This window comes from Macrobrachium rosenbergii, chromosome 12 (genome assembly GCF_040412425.1).
Source record: "Macrobrachium rosenbergii isolate ZJJX-2024 chromosome 12, ASM4041242v1, whole genome shotgun sequence".
NCBI classification, from domain to species: Eukaryota; Metazoa; Arthropoda; class Malacostraca; order Decapoda; family Palaemonidae; genus Macrobrachium; species Macrobrachium rosenbergii.
The window spans coordinates 26,246,384-26,266,383 of record NC_089752.1 but is presented as its reverse complement, the minus strand read 5'-3'; the positions used below and the strand labels follow the sequence as shown (position 1 = coordinate 26,266,383).

The window sequence follows — 20,000 nt, the reverse complement described above, 5'->3', positions numbered from 1 at the left end:
GCTGTTATGACACACATTATTCAGTCGATAGAGTTCCGTGATAAGGGAAAGCGTCGCCTCACTTGGAAACGTTTTGTGACAATGGAAAAGCGTCTGCAAATATGGTGACGTTTTATGATAACAGGGAGGCGTATGCGTAAATGTAACAGTTGCGTGATAACATTAAAGCGTCAGCACATATGGAAGCGTTTTGTGATAGCAGGAAAGCGTCTTCCTATGTGCGTTGTCATATTCTGCAGCGTTTTGTTGTTACAGGAAATGAATCTTCGTTTGCGGCAACGTTGTGATAACCAGAAAGTGTCTTCTGTGTCATGTATAGGAGAGGATTTAACTAGTGAGAGCCTCACCGCCTACGGTTTTCTTAATAGATTAATAACAGAGATAAACTCGCTAAATGGTTGCGGAGAACGCACCTGCTATTGCATCTAGGTTCAGATGAAGCATGTTTACTGTCTAGACAAGACTTGGTACGTGGAAGTTAATCGTGTTTTTGTTTTCTCATCCGCCTACATTATGTCGAGTCCTCGGAATTTATTGTATTTACTTGATAATAGTAATAATATATAGTAATGGTAATGACATCAGAACTCCTGAAAAGTAGCAAGAGATAAGGACCGTGAAAAAATGCCAGTGTTGGAAGCAGCGTTAGGTATCAAATTTCTGTTTGTCGAAAAATGGGCAAGTAATCTTGACGCTGTCAATAATCTTTTATTCTCATGCCTCAGCTTTCTAATCCGTGTATAGTTTAGTTTACCAATAAAGACGAGAAGGATGCTGCGAGAGAAAAGACCTCATTACTGGCACGATATGACATGTTCACCGACGTGTCCCTTTGAAGCGACAAGACAGGCAATGTCCGGTTGCAGCTGCTGTTGACATGGCGCGGAATTTACATGAAACTCTTGTCTTCCTTCAGTATCAGAATTTGTTTTCTGCCGTACACTAAAATAACATTCATTTTTAGAATATTCTTTTTTCTGCCTTTCTCTCTTGTTCATCCTTTGACAATTTGTTTTCAAGCTATTTAGTATTGATTTATGGCGTCTCGAGATCTTGTCCTCCTGTTATCGTTATTGCCATTCGTTGCTCTCCAGATGATAGAGTTGTCTTCTTTGCTTTCGATGAATATATGGTTGCATAGTACGTAGTAAATTGGTTTTCATCTGTACATCCAAGGGTGAACCTACTGTTTTTTGTGTATATTTCTTCTGGTCTTTAATCTTTTTTTTGGCGGTACAAACTTGATTGGGATGTAGAGTACGCTAACCTCAGGATTTCTTACCTTTAGCTTCTATTTTGCTGTTCTTTTCAATTTACGTATAATATGCTGTAGGTGGCGTCTGTGCATAAGTATGCGCATGAAAAAAACATCACCCACACATTATATATATATATATATATATATATATATATATATATATATATATATATATATATAATGTATGTATGTATACTTAAACAGCGTTGAATCTATTCATAACTTGCATGGGTGACCAGCCAGGTATGGAGGACGCTGTCTTTGAGGGAAAGGGTTCAGGTTTAATCGTCTCCCCAACATCTGAAGGTAGAGACGAGACGGAAGGGAGGGGAGGTGAGGTGTATGGAATATGTTTGTTCAGATTTGGATTAGATCTTTTAAGGTGAAAAGGTGTGCGAATTGTCCTCACTTGAAATATGGCGAAGTTTGTCGCAAATTTGCCCCCAAAGTTAAGAAGAAAACGTGGCAAATGTTAATGATTTCCTTTCAGGTTCTCTGTATACGTAACTGGTTCCGTATGGTTGAGGATGAAGTTCTCATTTTACAGAATTTCCTGTAGGAATTCCTTATATGGTAAGTCTTATACGAAGAAGTATTTAGCATAAAACCATATAGTCCGTATGAATAATATCCAGATTGAAAGCGGTAGCCTTTTTTGAAAAGTTGAAATATTTGTCCTTAAAGAAAAAAAAGTCAAATTTCCAAATACTAGAGACAGGTAAACCTTGTAAAAGTTTTAGCCAATCTGAGCCAATCCTCACTTAGAAGAAAAGGAAACAATTGAAATAAGATACTAGATTGGTACTAGATGGGTACTTATTCCAAGACTAGTCTCTCATGGCAGCAAAGAAGTAGTGGAAAAAGACTGCTGGTTACTTCAAGTCATATATATTCAGCCACGTGAAGTTGCTACTTACAAGCAAGCCCAAAAGTGCTGACGAAATATCGGGTTGGATATTTGAATTCTGATACATTGCGGGGAAATAAGGACCGGCTGAGCGGTCAAATAAAAACACCATGGAGAAGAATAATGAACCACACTATGTTACATTTTCATTTTGAAGCAACAGTCTTGGAAGAGTATGATCATCTGTATAGGAGCAAGTGTGAAGGATGCCAGTGTTTAGAAATGAATAAATGTGCTTGCAGTAGAGCGAAGCACCTTTTAAAAGAGCAAAGAGAGAGGAAAGGGGCTAATAGAACGCGGTTTGCAAGGTGCCGCATTCAGAAAACGTTAAGGTTAACTGCATAGACATAAAAGAAGGATTTAGGACACGGTTTGATTTAATTTTTCAGAATTCCGTGTTCTCTCTCTCTCTCTCTCTCTCTCTCTCTCTCTCTCTCTCTCTCTCTCTCTCTCTCTCTCTCTCTCTCTCTCTCCCCTACAATTTTGTGGGATATATATTTGATATAACTTCATGAGCTTTTAAATTTTTTTTTATCCCTGGCTTTGTGAATACTTAGGTGAATAGAACTTTTTAATTAGTTTGTACTGTTATCATGTTTTAATTCCTTATTTTGCGGGAACTCAAACCCAGTTGCAAGAGGTTTTTGTTTATTTTTGAATGCGCATACTTCCCAGACTCCTGTTTGTTATAGTAAATACGGCTGCCAAATCATGTTATAGCTGTTTGTTTTTTCAGTAGTTAGCATTGTATCTAATCACTGTTATTTTGTTCTAGGTCTTAAAATAATAACCTTTAAGAACCATCGAGCCTAAAGAAGGAAGAAACGAAAAGTACTACCAAAGAAGAACGACTCTTCCTCTGAAAGATTCGTTCAAGTAGAGGATCAGAAGAAAGAGTACTTGGGAACCTGTAATGATGAAGATATCATCCAGGCTTTGAGAAAAAAGGGAGAGAGGAACAAAGAGCAACAGGAAGAAACTGATAGAGCTTGAAATTTCTTGGAACATAGAATTTCAAGTGTTCCTGGAAGACGTGGCGATCGACCTGTCATTCACAAAAGAACGCAGTATGGGCAACAGAAATCGAGTCAGACTCAAAGGCCACAGCCTGTCCTTTTATCCAGTTCTCAAGTGCGATCAGAAACTGGGCTCCTATTTCTCTTGCCTCTAAAGACGATGCCTACTAAAAGGAGGTGGAAGAAGGCAACTGAGAAAGAAAATTGAATCTACTAGTTAGTTTCGAGATACAGTATCGAGCGCTTCCCAAGTGAAAAAAAAAAAAGAAATACAAAAAACAAACAAATGTAAAGAACGTTGTGTTTCCTATAGTTTACGATGGACCTCCTTTGAACGTTTCTGCAACTGTGCATAGATCAGGCGTGCAGGATTTAAGGAAGGACTTCAGTTAGTCTTGAAGGATTAAAGTTGTGTAGAAATATATGTTGATTCTTCTTCCTGCGAAATCTGTATCTGTCATTGAATACTTTTGTATAAAAGACGTATAAAATTTACTAGACTGCCGGGATTCCCAGACCTCTGAAGGAAGAAAAGGTCCATCATCGTTTTCTCGGACAGTATCACAGTTTTGAACACTTGACAAGAAGGATTTGGGACAATGGGTGTGAGAACCGATCCTGGGCAATAATAGCAATAATTGCTTTGGGTTCCGTCTCGCACCTCTTATATTTCATAATGGCTGGGTCACAGGTAAGTTGCGTATTCCGTATAGGTGAAGCTAGTGATAGCCCTGTATGTTTTTTTCCAAGAAAGGTGCGATTAAATGGAATAATTTGCAGTCAGTCAGAAGCGTCTCTCTTATTGCCTATGGATTTCTCATATGTTTAGATTTATCCATCTTACTAGCTGATGGTGTTTTAATTTTATGATTTTTCTCTTAGCCAGTGAATTCGCTTTATTGAAGTACATTTTCTTCGCAAAATATCGGTATTGATCATTTAGTAAAGGTTGTGTGCGAAGTACTGTTATAGTTTATATATAATTACATATCGAAATTGTATACAGTTACGTATTGAAATAGTCATAACACTCCCCATGAGTCGCTGAAGATGTGATTATTTGCGGTAAAATTCATGCTTGAATGCAGATTGCTCTTGTGTCCGTGAAGCCTTGTGGTAGAAAAGGAATTGGAATCTGATGGACGGCATGATTGACAGTATCTGAGAATGAGAGGAATACTCCCTAGAATCGAACGGTCTCTCCTTTACCAGTTTTGTTTCCTCTTAGAAGTTTAACTACGCACTTGGGTTTTCATTAAGATTTTATAGTTTTCTTTATGCTTTAGTCACACACACACACACACACACACACACACACACACACACACACACACACAGACAAACGGTTGAGACACAAAGAACCCTTTGAACATCCTGCTTTCACCCTTCCATAGGAGGGATAATGAAATTTTAATGATGAATTATAACACAGTAATGAGACATAACTACTTGGCTTCTACTGTGAAACAAGTTCTGTTTGCATGAGCAGAATTATGCAAAACATGGTTAATCACCTTGTGAGTCACGAACCACAAGAAACTGAAAGCAGTGTTTTATATGAACGCAACGACTTATCACTCCTAAAGTCAGTCGAGGTTTCTGGAATGGACAGATTTTCTGAGAAACTGGTAATCTCGTCACATGTTCTTAAGGTGGAACAGATTACGTTTGTGAGGTTTCCCTTTTTGTCTTTGTGTATGCGCTAACAGTGGCCCAGTGATGCGAAACAAGACAGATGACCTTCTTGACCCCGTCACATGATAAGGTAGAAATCGTAGTAACTGAAGCAGTGCTCTTTTACTTTTTCGTGTAGTAAAAGACATTTGAGCCCATCCGATAATACACTAATGGGGCTTTAAAGCGTAGGTTTAAGTTGCAGGTAATTACTTTTTAATCTAGAAGTATAGTTACTTTATTAGACATTATCCAGGAACAGATTTTTGCCGTTTTTGTTATTCTCTTGAAAAAAGAAAATGGCGATAGTGAAGTATTCCAGCTGCTTTGGGAAATCACCCAAATGTCTCTCGAATCTAGATGTAAATTCATGACCTGTTGGATAGGATTACGTAGATATCTTTTATGGTGAGTTACTGCTTATTTCCGGCGGAGATTTATGATTTGTTCTGGGCCATATAAGAAGCTCCTTGCGTGTTACTCTCTCTCTCTCTCTCTCTCTCTCTCTCTCTCTCTCTCTCTCTCTCTCTCTCTCTCTTGTTGGGTGTGTGTGTGTGTGAGTCGCGTGTGCAGGATAGCCCTCGTCCATCATGTAAAATGAATCTCTAAAAGATTTCAGACGACCAAAGGCATTGTATGAATGATCACTGGTTCATCAGCGTTTACAGCACATTTTCCCATCGATTCGGGAGCGTAAGATGTCATTAAAGGATGTTAGTTGATTATTTGCAGGAAAACCGGACTGCCTCACGTGTGCGTGCGTGTGTGTGGGTGTTGGCGTTTGTGTATGTTTGCGTGATCTCGCCAGTGTCTGTTGGTGAGGCAATACATTAGGAAGGGGAGCGAGAGTTGAGCTGCAAAGTTTGGTATTCGTAAGATAGTTCACGTGGGGCTTCTCTAGTGTACAGAGAGACTTCCGGAGTTGTGGGGCGTGTCGCCGTTTCTCCCTGCCTTCGTTCTCGGGATCCCCTCGTAGTGATTGTTTCGCTCCCCGTCAGGTGCAGTTGAACATTGCCCACTTAGTCTTCGTGACAGTAGAGCGCATGGTAGTGTTTCTCCCAAGGTGAATTTGAAAACAGGCTCGAGCAGTCTGTTGTATCCTTGCTGTCTTGCGTATCACTGGAACTAGAGGTAAATCTTCTACCTTCTACGCTGCTGCAGTGTGTGTGATTTTACTTAATGAAACAGCCGTAATGCTAGTGCCTCATATTAGTATGCGTTTACTAAATGCAGTGTCATAGAAAACGACGGACCGCGTTGAAGGTTTATGAATGGAAATGTCGGTAAAATGCTATACGATGTGAGCAATGTGAATGAATATGAACGCGTAGTGTTTTAGAAAAGAAAGAAAAGACTCCGCAAAGATTGGTCGGTAGTGTTCGAAGAATGTGCAATCTGTTTGAATTATATAATTCGTTGTTTGAATCTGTGATTGTTTTTGTTTTCATTATTTTAACCTATTATGTGACGTTTTGTGCGGAAGTTTTTTCGTATTTGAAAAACGAATCTGACAACGGTATTTTCAGTAAGAGAAAATGTATTAAATTATCATATTTGAGAACCGGAATGAAACATTTTCAGTTGTATTGTTATTTTTCCGTTGATAACCAAGCAAATGATATTCAGACGGTGACCTTAAAGGAAATATATGTAGAGCCTCGAATGAGCTATCGAAAAGAGATAGACAGTTTTCACTCTATCTCTCTTCTTGAAAATGAAATTGACAGGTATACCGTAGCCTATTCCTGGGTTCGAATTTATTCCGTTTGTTGGCCTGCATATTAACGGTCTGGTGTAATATATATATATATATATATATATATATATATATATATATATATATATATATATATATATATATATATATATATATATATACACCTATATATATATATATGTATGTATGTATATATATAGTGGTTCTTCCACCGTTGTATCATTATTTTGAAAAACTTTTGTTGTGTGTAACTAGTTGTTTCCTAACAAAAAAAAGTGTAAAATTGTTCCCTCATCCTTGGCTTTTTTCCAACCACCTTTTTTAGATTTCCCTATTTTTTTATGGATACATATATATTGCTCTTGGCGCTGATTCGCATCGAAACAAAGAATTAGTGTCTCTAAAATATTCTTTTTACTATCGTGATGGCAGTGGAGGTAATTTCCCCCGAAAGTTTTCCATACAAAACGCTGATGGCAGCAAAACAAAGAGAAACTCCAGTTTTATTTTCCAAGTAAATCCGAGTCATTTATCCACCTGCTGAAACCCTGCTAAGGGAATCACATGCCCTGGCGCCTTGATTATACATTGGCAGAGGTTTCGAGGGGGTAGAATTACGGTCATTTTAGGCAGTGGAATTACCCTAATGGCACATTACGGAACCATCCAGAGTTAGGGAGAGCCGGTGTCGCTTTGAACTCTGCTGGATTACAGTTTTGAGGGTGTTTTATTGTGTCTTCCTGCCCTGTTGATCTTTCCCTTTTCATGCGGCTCTCGGAGTCTCTGTTTTCAGTAGCTTAGCTTTCTATTACGTGATCGACGGAGGCTAAAAATAGTCAGGTATTGCGGTGGTGCTGCTGGGAAGAGAAACGTCAGTTGAGATAATTGGCGTTAATTAACTTGCAGGTCGCCCTCGTCCGGGGTTCGCCCAACAAATATTAAAGAAAATCCGGTAATAACCTTACTAATGATTAGAATAATGATTATTCTATATTTTTAATGCCATTGCTATTAGGAATAGTTGTTATAATCTGAATTGTGATTAGTTTTCATTGATGTTTCTAAGTGGAAAACAAAGTCAAAGCATGCACATTCATGTGTGAGCGCATGTTTCAACAGCAAGCCATTTTCCCTAACAGGAGATGGCTTGATAGAAAACGACACGGTCACTGACATTTTCATTGTTTATCCGATGCGTAGAAAGCCGCAAAAGCTCATCAGTACTGCGTCGAATCACCCTTACATCTACTATCTTGCACGCTGGCCTCCTGGGGGTCATAGCCCTTCCGTTCCAATACCTCTTGTACTTTGTTTGTGCAGCACTTCTAGGTTTACACATTGTTTTCACTTAGTTATTATCTTCCTTTGCTCAGCATGACCAAACCATCTCCAGACACCCTCATCTTTCCGCCCATGGCAACCTTATTATTACTTTTATGTATCTCGAGATTCCCCACCATTTTAGTTCTCATTCTTCATATATTACGGAGATTATTTCTCTTAAGATAATGATTTTTTTTTCTCCATCCAAAAGTCATTTCCTTACAGAAGAGATGGCTCACCAATCCCCTCTTACAGTTCGTCTTTTAGGATGTTTCTTTCTCCATGCCCGTGAATTTGGGTTGAATAATTGCAGTCTCATCGGTACATGCATATGTGATTTCGTCTCCAACTATGACTCCTCTACTGGGTCGTAAAGTTTACTTTTTATGGCTCTACCTTTGGGCGTTGCTCTTTTGAGTAGAGAAAGTGTCTTTATCACATTATGGCGCAGCCAGTTTGCATTCTACCAAGCCTTGCATTTTCACTGACGACTTTGTCGAGATAGTGAACAGTGTTTCGTCCTTTAAAATCTGAAAGTACCACAGGCTATCCGGAAATCTGCGCGATCTTTTCCGTAGATGCGCCTGGATATGACTGTTTCGTCCACCCTGATTTTCAGAATTGTCCTCAAGCATTTAGTCTGAATTACGAACTTATGAAATTGCAGAAAAAGTTACATGTTATTAAAATAATTGAAGAAAGAAATATGCTTCTTTTCAGAGGATTTTGTTAAAGATTTTTTTGAAAATATTTTCTAATGTAGCGGAGGAAATCTGAGGAACATACGCATGACTGTGTGTATGTCAGGTTTCCAGAGGAACACCTGTGTTTTAGGATAACGGAAGGTGCATATCATCACCTACGATTTTTTTTAACGTAATATACACTGTTGACACTAATTTTTGGTAAGGAAGGTACTGGAGACGGCAAAAATGTTGTTGGCATTGTTTTTGAGAAAGTTACTCGTGTTCCAAGTTCATTAAGTATTTTCTTATACCTTTTTCTCTAATTCTTAACTTTTGATTATATTTAGGAGCAGTTCACTTGAACTCAAGCTGCAAAAATCATAGCGTGTCTTATAGGCAGTCCATTATTGTCTTGCAACATTGGATTGTGGGTCAGTATGATTACGTCAAATCCGCTTAATAAAAGTACTGCAGAGCCGTCTGTGTTGGCTGTAATCTGGTTTGTAAATGTACGCTTTAAAAAAGAGATTTCTTTGACACATGAGGCAGTTTTTCTCTTTTCTATATTTCTATGAAGATTTGAAATATCTTGTTTTAAAGGCCATAGTGAATTTGAATGCATTTGATGACATATATTTCTGCTTAATATGCATGTCTTGGTGGAACATCTCTTACTAACAGTTACTGTGGTTCTGTTTTCCACTTGCAAATAATATAACCAGGATGTCTAATGATTTCAGCCTCTGGTATTTTCAACCCCTAGGAAGGATAAATATAGTATTGCACAGGTCGACGTCATCTTGAGGACCCGTGATTTTTAAGCAGATACTTTGGTCTCTACTGTTCCCCTCGTTAGTTAGCACTCCCCTCACAGCGCCGCCCGGCTTAGGGAGGAAAAGGGGGGAAATGTGTACGCGCGAGCGTTCATGCGCACTGAGTCAATGTGCCTCGCACATTGTTTCATTTTGTGATTACGCTTGATTGCCAGTAATCGTTGCTATAATCATTACACGTCTCGCTTGTTTACTTGTGTTCCGTGTTGGGCTTTTCTTTATGGGGTTTTTATGAAGATGATTAGCCGTATTTTGGGAGACGGAATCACGAGGATTTGACATAATACACGAGTCACGACGATACTATTGAATTTAGTATGACTGATGCCAGTACTGACGTTAATGTACTCATTGCAGGTCGTAGCGTGTGAAGTTTTTCTCGTTTTAGGTTAATGTTCATCAGTTTTGTAGATTATACAGAGTAACAGTGCCTTTACTTCGTTAATCATAACAAAATGTTAACAGAAACGTAACGCAACTTTGAACATTCGTCATTGAATATTGAGATGAGGAATTCCAAGTATTCCTTGCGTTTTCTCCCCGAGAAAAGATTACTCTCACTTGAAAGATTTCTTTCTTGTCGTAATCCTTTCTTAAGTATATTCTTAGAGTTGCTCCTCACAAAGGGAAAAAGGTTCCCTCTTTAGCTGAGAAAGTATTTTTAGATATTGAGTGAAATCTATGTAGTAATGCTACCATTACAAAAGACAGCCGTTCTGTAGTTTTCTTTAGCAAAAGAAGGATGTAAATGACTGTTTGTTGCTCATTTATGCAGCATTCCATGTATGTGTGCATCATGAATCCAATTCTTCAATTTTCTTTTTTCGTGTTAGCTGGATGACAATGTATTTTGGACATACCGGAAGGTGTTGGAAATAGGTCATAGATGGTTGCACTGTATTTCCTGGATCTTACACTTGTTCTTAAGGGATTTTGCTCTCAAGTGAGATAGAACCAGAGTCAGATATTTTTGCTAATTACGTCGTGATTTTAGTCTGCAGCTTTCGACCGCAGTTCAGTGTTAATTACCCCGAAGTTCATTTGTTTTTCCTCTTTAGTTGGTGTTAGTCATTGGCGGCAGTGCTGTGGATTCCGTTTGCAAGTCGAGTGTGTTTATGTGCACATTTGCGAAATGTATGGTAATGCACTCTTTAACTGCAAATGGAAATTCATATATCCGAGCAAAAACTCATTGTAGACGGTTGGAAATTGTACATCGCCCCGTTGCTAGAATAGTTCTTGTCTTCTGTCATTTATGGTGACCGTTCCGTTGCCCTTTGAAGCGGTTGGTGTAGTGCACAGATTTTTTATTTCGGGATTAATTTCAAGCATAACATTTCTGCGAAGGGTATGGACTTTATTAATTTCAAGCATAACATTTCTGCGAAGGGTATGGAGTTTATTCCTCACAGGAAAGTTCCACACATCATAAGATTAGTTTCATCATGATTTGATGCATTCCTTCAGTATAAAGCACTTTCCTTCACTCTAGCGCATTTCTGAAGAAACTGTAGCTCACAGGGAGACCTGTCCCCCGTAAGGTATTATCTCGTGTTTGGCAGAGTAAGGAGTTCGTGGCACGAAAGCAGAGGTCTCCGAAAGCGTCAAAAGTCATTTTTCTGTATGCGTACATTAGTAAGCTTATTTGTAGTATTTATTATTTATTTATTTATTTTTTTTTTATTTATCCCCTTATTCATGTTTCCAGTCTGCATGGAGCAAGCTGCCGGTTGGCTCTTCTGGCGTGCCATGCTGTTTCTCACATGAATGGTCCAGCTTTTTTTTTTTTTTATTGTTGTTGGACTAGCTAGGTATCTGTGTCTTTGGCCATAAAAAATGGATGAGCTACAGTTGGCCTTTTCCTGAATAAAACAGGTGTGCTTCTCTTGGGACGTGTAATATCTTACTGTCTTCAGTTTACACGCGCACACACACACACATATATACATACATATATATATATATATATATATATATATATATATATATATATAGGCCTATATATATATATATATATATATATATATATATATATATATATATATATATATATATATACATACATATATTTATATTTATATATATATAAATATGGATGTGTATGTGTGTGTCTGCCATGCAAGCTTGTCACCAAATAAGCACGCATGTTGATTGTGTTTCAGTATCCGGTTCTGTCAATTCCTTCAGAGACAGTTATTGCCCCTATATGTGTCTAGTGCCAGAAACACAACGGCGCTGCTGAGGTCATGAACGTTGGCATGTATCGGGTAGTAAAATGGTATCCTGAAGGGGGACGGGTTAAGGGGAGGCTGTATCCTGTCTGCCCCCAATAGACCCCCCACGGTATAAGTCTCAGGTATCAAGGGGCGTATATAAAGCCTATGCCTTTCTTACCTCCTCTCTCTCTCTCTCTCTCTCTCTCTCTCTCTCTCTCTCTCTCTCTCTCTCTCTCTCTCTCTCTCTGCATCGAGCTGCAGTGTTAAGGGATTTGCTTTCTAGCCAAATATGGATTGAGACGGTTTCTTCTTATGTGATCACCGTGCGTGACTTAGAGGTAGAACCCTTTTGTTGTTATTATTATTATGATTAATATTGATAGTTTTTTTTCATTAATGACATTTGTGCAGATCCTAAGGTTTTTTAGTAACGTCATTGGACTAAATTTATTCTTAGGAGCGATTTAGATTCCATATATAAATCGAAACAAGGTTAGTGACAGTTTTTTTTTTTTAGACTGGTATCCCCCATTGTCTTCTCTTTTTTCTCTCTCTCTCTCCCTCCTTCCTCTGCCTGTGACATGTGGTTGCGTGGTTGATGATGATGGTGGTGATGTTGAATTAGCATGTGATGGTGGAGGAGATCAGTGTTGGAGGAGGAGGAGGAGGGGAAGAGGAATGAAGAGAAGGGGGAGAATTATTGGGTAGTCATGGTGATGGAGGGGTTGGAGGCCCTCATGAATAGGGCCAGGGGCACCTTTGCTGCCGCCCTGGCCCACAGGAGTAGACCCGCTGACAAGAGTGAGACCACATCGCCTCGGGGCACGAAACAATCGCCGAATACTCGTGATAATACAACAGGCACACGCTCTCTCCTTCCCAAGTCCGAGCCACGCCCACATTCGCATGAAGAGAAAAAAATGCGGGGTCATTATGAAGGCGTGCCTATGCAGGAATATTTAGCACCTAACCCTCACACTGTGGGCGTGCCAGTACCTGATGTCCATCCGTCCACGCCTCGTCGACCGCCCATTCATCCCCGCCCGACCGGTAGCCAAGATCAGATCGGAATTCCTCATGCGCGCGTACCTCTCAGAAACCACAATGCCAGCAGTAGTAACCCTCATTTGGCCAGACCTATGTCAGCCCACCCCAGGCACAGAGACTATTACGGCAGCGACCGTCATGTGTACCGCGGCAGAAGCGGGGACAGCTTGCAGCAGGACTATGGCAGCCAAATCACCTCAACCACTGGCTTAAGGTCACCTTCGAGTGCCTCCCGTTCGGCCGAGAGCGTCTGGAGCGACCGCTCTCATCGCAGTCGATCCCGAAGTAACCGTCGGCGATCCACTGAAAGGAGCGGCTCTGCCGGAAGTCACCGATCCAGACACAGTCCGGAAGACCGCGACAGGAGACGGAGGAGCAACTCTCCGCCGCCCTTAAGACGCAGCCGTTCACGAGAAGGCAGGCGAAGCCGGAGGGAGGGTAGTGGGCGTGCCCGTGAGAACAGAGAGCCCTCTGTGCCTACTTCACCAGTAAGCAGTGATGCTGGTAGACAAGTTTCTAGTGTGTACACCATTAGTGGTAGAGAATGCCCCGAAACGTACGAACCCCACCAGCAGATACAGCACATCCGTAACCTGCAGCCAGTGCAACCACAGGTGGCCACTCCGGAGGTATCGCTTGCTCAGAAATGGAAGGATGCCATCCACCAAGCCATATCTCAGCGGGATATCAGCCCAATTAAACCTCTTTTACCCACTACTGAAGAGGCTATCGATTTCTTAGGCCAACAACAGGTAAAAGTGAATTAATCCAAAGGACAAAGGCAATAGTGACTGTAGCTAACTGTTTCTTTTAACTTGATAGTACTTAGGTATTAATTTGTTGTGTCTTATGTTATTCTCTCATTACTATTTAAATAGACCTTCATTTGTTTTAGCCAATTTTAAGCTGTGAAAGGTTCTGCTAAAATTTCCCTTGAACATTTTCTCAAGTTTTTCCTGTTTAGTAAAGTCATTTAAGTTTTCTTGCTTTTTGCCGAACTGAAACGTTGCGTCTTAGTGTAACTATATTTTGGAAGTAGAAGCATCAGAAAGCCAACATTTGATTATAGTAGGAAAAACTGAATTTGTGCTCCAGTAGCTTCAAAACGCTAAATATATAATTATAGTGATATTGATCACTTTTCCAAAGCCGTGAACTACTTATAAAAGAAATACATTTGGATAGCGTCTTGGACCTAGTGAACATGCAGCAATATCTCTAGAAGAATCTCTCTCTCTCTCTCTCTCTCTCTCTCTCTCTCTCTCTCTCTCTCTCTCTCTCTCTCTCTCTCTCCAAATTGCTCATCCTATCTCCGTTAGAGGAGATGAAGTGCCCGCTCTTTTGATTGAACATCACTTTGGTTTTTTGCGTCTCAAGGTCAATGTTCTTGTCGTTAAAATAGTAATGACCATTCTGTTTTTAGTTTTATGCATATGAACGGTTTGTAATAGGGCTTGATAACTATGTTTTACTATTTTTTTGATGTTCTTTATTACCCTTCAGGTTTTCTTTGCTTCAGTAACGACCATTCTTTTTTCATTATGCTAGTTACTTCTTCCACTGTAGAGGTTTAAGGACACTAACGTTGTAAAGAGCAAAAGAAAAGGGGGGCTTGGAGTTATCATTATTTGTATATGTATGGCGAATTCTGATTTATTATGACTGCTACAGGAAACAAAACAATACCTTCAACGTAACGAATATAGCATTCCTTCGTCATACCCTTGTGTCATTCTTGCACCCATTCCTGCTTTCTTTGCCTACTGCTGCTGCTTACACCTGCTAGTACAGCAGCTGCGCCGATACTTGTGTGCGTGTGTGTGTGTGTGTGTGTGTGTCTGTGTGTCTTTCTCCTGCTGAGGTGTTGTCTCTGCTGTAGATGTGCAAGAGGTGGGTGAGAGGGGCTCCGAAGGAGAGGGAGTAAACTCACGCGGATCATCGATCGATGCCTCACCACGCCCTCACCTGTGACCCCCTACCCTCCCTCGTCCCACTCCACATGCACCTCTTCCTCCCCCCCCCCCACCCGAACCCTTCTCTCTGATTCACTCTTAGGCCCTTTCTCTCTCTCTCTCTCTCTCTCTCTCTCTCTCTCTCTCTCTCTCTCTCTCTCTCTCTCTCTCAAGTTTTTCTTTCCAGTCATCCTTTCCATTTGTTTATGTTCACTTTTACTTATATCTCTCTCAAGTTTTTATTTATTCATTTATTATATATATATATATATATATATATATATATATATATATATATATATATATATATATATATTTGCTTATTTTGCCGTTTGTTTTAATCTCTCCATCTCTTAGTCACGTATGTTGACACACAAACTTTCACACATCGTAATAGACATTAAACTTGATCTCGTATGGCTTGAACAATTAAGAAGTTTATTAAATTTTCTGCAAATCTGTGGTTTATTTCGTACGTGAATATTGCCCTTTTGTTGTCGAAAATTAGGTTATATGTACTTCATTTAATTACACTTTTGTTTGTAACTTACAGTGTCCTTGCCTCAGGTTCTTTCATTTTTATTTTGTACTATAATATTTTGACACAGTGTTGTCCCTAGTTTTGGCACTGCTGACATTGTTGTCTCCCATTTTCGAGAAAACTATAGTTGTTATACATGTCTGACACTTGAAATTGCGGTCTTGGCAATCGTGACTATCCTGGAATTGATTTCTTTCCAGTTGTCACTCCGGGAATTGATTTTTCTCCAGTTGTGTCACTCCCGGAATTGATTTCTTTGCAGTTGTGTCACTTTGAGAGTTGTTTCCCTTCCAGTTTTGTCACTCCTGGAATTTATTTCTTCCCAGTGGTGTCATTCTGGGAATTGATTTCTTTCCAGTTGTGTCACTCCGAGAATCGATTTCTTTCTAGTTGTGTCACTCAAGGAATTGATTTCTTTCCAGTTGTGGCACTCCGGGAATTGATTTCTCTCAAGTTGTTTCACTCCAGAACTGATTTCTTTCCAGCTGTTTCACTTCAGGAATTGATTTCTTTCCAGCTGTGTCACTCCGTGAATTGATTTCTTTCCAGTTGTATCATTCCAGGAATTGATTTCTTTCCAATTGTGTCACTCCGGGAATTGATTTCTCTCTAGTTGTATCACTCTGGAAATTGATTTCTTTTCAGTTGTCACTCCAGGAATTGATTTCTCTCTAGTTGTATCACTCTGGGAATTGGTTTCTTTCCAGTTGTGTGACTGTGAATTGGTTTCTTTCCAGTTGTGCCACTCCGTGAATTGATTTATTTGCAGTTGTATCACTCATGGAATTGATTTCTTTCCGGTTCTGTCACTCTCTGAATTGATTTCTTTCTAGTTGTATCACTCTGGGAATTGATTTCTTTCCATTTGTGTTACTCTGGGAATTGATTTCTTTGCAGTTGTGTCACTCACGGAAATGATTTCTTTCCACTTGTCACTCCGTGAACTGATTACTTTGCAGTTGCATCACTCCGGGAATTGATGTCTTTCAAGTTGTATCAGCCCTGGAATTGATTTCTGTCCACTTGTGTCACTCATGGAAATAGTGTCTTTCCAGTTGTGTCACTCTGGTAATTGATTTCTTTCCAGTTGTGTCACTCCGGGAATTAATTTCTTTCCAGTTGTGTCACTCCAGCAATTGATTTCTTTCCAGTTGTGTTACTCCGGGAATTGTCTTACCAATTATTCCACTCCTGAAATTGTCGTGTATTCAGTTCTGACTCGCCTGAAATTTTTATCTTGTAAGCTGTACGCTGCCAAAACTGTCATTAAAAATTGAACCATGAAACTCTAGTTTTCTAGGTTTTTCCTTATTTGACACTCCAGAAATTGTCTTCCTGAAGTGACACCTATTAAATTGGCGTCTTTTGTAATCACCCAAGAAGTAGTCATCTTTCCCATGTTAGTCACCCATGAGATTGTCGTCTTGCAAGTTAGAAACTCGTGAAGTTGTCGAATTCCAAGTTTGACATTCCAGATATTGTCATCGTTCAAGTCGGACACTCGGAAAATTGTATTCACCATTAAATTTGTTGTCTTTCAAGTTCCACTTTCTAGAAGTTGTAATCCTTCAAGCGCGGCACCCATTAAATTATCACCTGTCAAGTTAGATACAAATAGAATTGTCGTCTTTCAAGTTTGGCACCCATGAACTGGTCGTCTTTCAGGTCAGACAATCTCTCTCTCTCTCTCTCTCTCTCTCTCTCTCTCTCTCTCTCTCTCTCTCTCTCTCTCTCTCTCTCTCTCCACTATGCTGTCGTTGCGCCTGTGTTAGCCTTCTCGTAATCATCATCTGCGTTGTTGTTGTGAAAACCGTCGTAGGGGAATGAGAGGTTTGGGAATTACTGGGAAACTTTATAGTCTGTTTCGTCTGCTGTTGTTTTCGGATTCTTTAAGCATTTTGTACGTTAGATTACCGATTTGGAGTTGTAGTGTTGTGAAAAGAAAAATATATATATTCTACAGGTTCTAGGTATAGGTATTTGGTCTGAACTTTCTGAATGGGTTTAAGAATCTTTTTTTATTGGTTTTCATATTAATTTGTGAAGCTTTCTGTGGTTACATGTATGTATGTATGTATGTATGTATGTATGTATGTATGTATGTCATCCAAAGCTTAAAAGTGCAGCAGTATGTTTCAACCCGGATTATACTTGGAGTAATCGGAGGGTCCTCTCCCAGTCTTTCCTAAACGTTAAAGTTAAAGTAATTAACTCGAACTTTTTCTTTAAGTTTGTAACTAAAAGTTTTTACCATTAATGTTTTAAGTGTTTTTACGCTTTTAACGGTAGGATTTTCGCCGAGTAAGGTAATGGTGTGCTGTACTTGCTTGCATGTATTTAAGCATGAAGCTTTACCGTGAAGTGTTTTTTTCTCAGTAACTATAATCATTCCCACTTCGTTTAATCCTCGATGTCATCTTTGGCGAACTTTCTGATTTTCGTTCTGTTCGCTCAGTCGAGCTTCCTCTCTCTTGTCTCGGTCCCTCGGTCGTTTCCCCTTTCAGCTCTGAAAACTTCGCCCTCTAAAACTATATAGTTCAGACTTCTGGCTCTAGCCAAGTTGCAACTCGTCTTTTTATTCACCCTTCATTCTGTGTCGGCAGCCTCTCTTTTCAATAGGGGGAATTATGGTGACTGTTTGTCTGTCTTTGTAGGTTTGCTGCCTCTCCAACCAAGTCTGTTCCTCTGCTGGGACAGGGATGCAAAAGGGCTGTACTCTTGTCATGATGAGAGGGCTATCCTTTTTTTTTATTTTTTAATGACGTAAGGTCGGTTAGTTAGTCCTTTTAAAGAGGAAAGTCGACGAAGAATGATTTCCTTTGAGAAAAGGGAGTTTAGTTCTGTTTGCTAAATACTCTTGTGGTCTTTCAGGATGTAATTATACTTTGTAATTTTAAAGTATTTCCGTGATATTTTCATGGTATAGAAGCTCTACTCTTACTTTATCAAAAATCTTGCTTTTATTTGTCTTGGGCAGTGATTTGCAATATATATTTGATATTTAAGTTTCACTTTTGTTCATTTATTTCCTGTTCATCCTCTTTCTTTGTAGTGTTGATTCTTGCAAGTTCACTTAAAAATTTAGACTGCGATTCATTATTATTAAGCCTCTCTCTCTCTCTCTCTCTCTCTCTCTCTCTCTCTCTCTCTCTCTCTCTCTCTCTCTCTCTCTCTCTAGGAAGAATGCGACTGTTGTTAGATCATAAATTCGTATTTTGCGTTGTTAACACATGTATATTTGTATCTGCCTATAAATTCAGTACATATCATCATCGTCGCCTGCAACGCCGCGTGACGCCAAGGGCCACTGTAAAATTTGACTCTTGTGTCTTTCTTGCGCTGTATCTCACAAATTTCTGCTCCCCTCCAACTACCGTCTCATAATTCTCATCGAAGAAGGTCTTTGTCCTTCATTGCTTCTGGTGCCCAAAGGAGCCCAGCTGATTAATATGCGCTATTCACCCAGGGGGTTGAGCAAAGGAAATGGCCAAGACATCCCCATCTGTCCTTTTATCATTGTTTCCCCAACATATGGAACTTGCGTAATTTCTCTTGTGGTCTCATTTATAACTTTGTCTTGCCATCTGAATCATAATACTCATGTTGATGTTTTACATGCGTGTATATATCTGTGTGTGCGTGTGTGTTTATTGTAGAAGTAATCAACACACCATCACATGTGGAACAGAAATAAATTTCTGACTCTCATTGGGATCGAACCCAGGTCTTTCAATTGAAAAGCAAAGGCGCTCCCAACTGAACCTGGGTTCGATCTCGATGTGAGTCAGAAAATTGTATATGCATATATAAATTGTATATATGTACACACACGCGCGCGCGCGCGCGCGCGCCATAAATGAACAAATACACGTTGGTGTCCTGCCGAAACAGAGCGGCCAGCGGACCCCGTTTTAAAAGATCCAGTTTCATTCCTAAAAAGAAATTTGGCCGTGCCATTAGCTGTTTTGTGGAAAGTTTTAACCATTAGCAAAAAGAACGGTAGTGCGTCGTGGAGTTTGTTCACCACTCTCGATTATTTTTCCTTTCCTGCGTCTTCCTTTTGTTCGTCTTCTCCTCCTCTTATATTATGTTTCCTTTGTTCTTCGAAAAGTTTTCTGAAATGTAGGGCCAGAAGATATTTACCAGTCATGCGAAGGAACGAATTCGTCTCTCTTTGCAATTCATGCTTTGTTATCTTGAATTTCTAGTCAGCTTTGCGCAGTTCATTCGGTAATGTATTTGTCTTAATATTTGTTTATTTTTTTTGTTTTGCAGATTGTCTATTTTTATGTCTGACATTTTCTTTTACGGGAGATATTTTCAGGGTTCAAATTTGCTTTTATTTCATTGTTTATATAATTTGTAGGTGTGTTTTTATGCTTCAGTTTATCCTATACACTCGGGGCGATGAGATTCTTATCCATTTCATTCAGTTCATGCGCTCCTGGGATTTGTACTATGCTTCTGTTTTTCATAGTTAAATACTTTATAATGATGGAATTTCTATCATTAAGTATCATAGTAGAAAAGATGAACAACACCAATTATGATCACGTAATGTATTCCCGTTAAGAAGCGTTACGGTCAGGACGTTTTACAGAAGTAAATATTATAGAATGAATTTCTTGAGGGCCTTTCTTCATCGCCGTTCATTTGCTGTAAAGAGCGTCCGTTTTCTTAAGGGCCAAGCAAACGAGCAACAGAATTTAATAAAAGTCTTGGATTTAGCGAGTTAGTAACTTCGCCAAACTACTTTGCAAACTTCTTTATACTTTATGGAGTCTATTAATGCGAAATGTCCTCTCTCCGTGTAGAGTAAATCTCTCCATG

The 20,000-nt window shown here is 39.5% G+C and overlaps 1 protein-coding gene across 3 annotated transcripts in view; it reads left to right on the top strand.

Annotated features, from left to right (window-relative positions):
- Positions 1–20,000, top strand: part of LOC136844456 (transmembrane protein 47) — a 450,890-nt gene that overhangs the window by 342,587 nt on the left and 88,303 nt on the right. The window contains exons 1-2 of one of the 3 annotated variants that reach the window (XM_067113708.1): positions 5,688–5,986; positions 12,042–13,429. The exons of the other annotated variants lie outside the window; for them this stretch is intronic. Of the exons in view, the coding sequence (XP_066969809.1) occupies positions 12,341–13,429 (1,089 nt within the window). The 5' untranslated portion in view covers positions 5,688–5,986; positions 12,042–12,340. Of the gene's footprint in view, positions 1–5,687; positions 5,987–12,041; positions 13,430–20,000 lie in introns of those variants that run through there. 3 annotated transcript variants of the gene reach the window in all.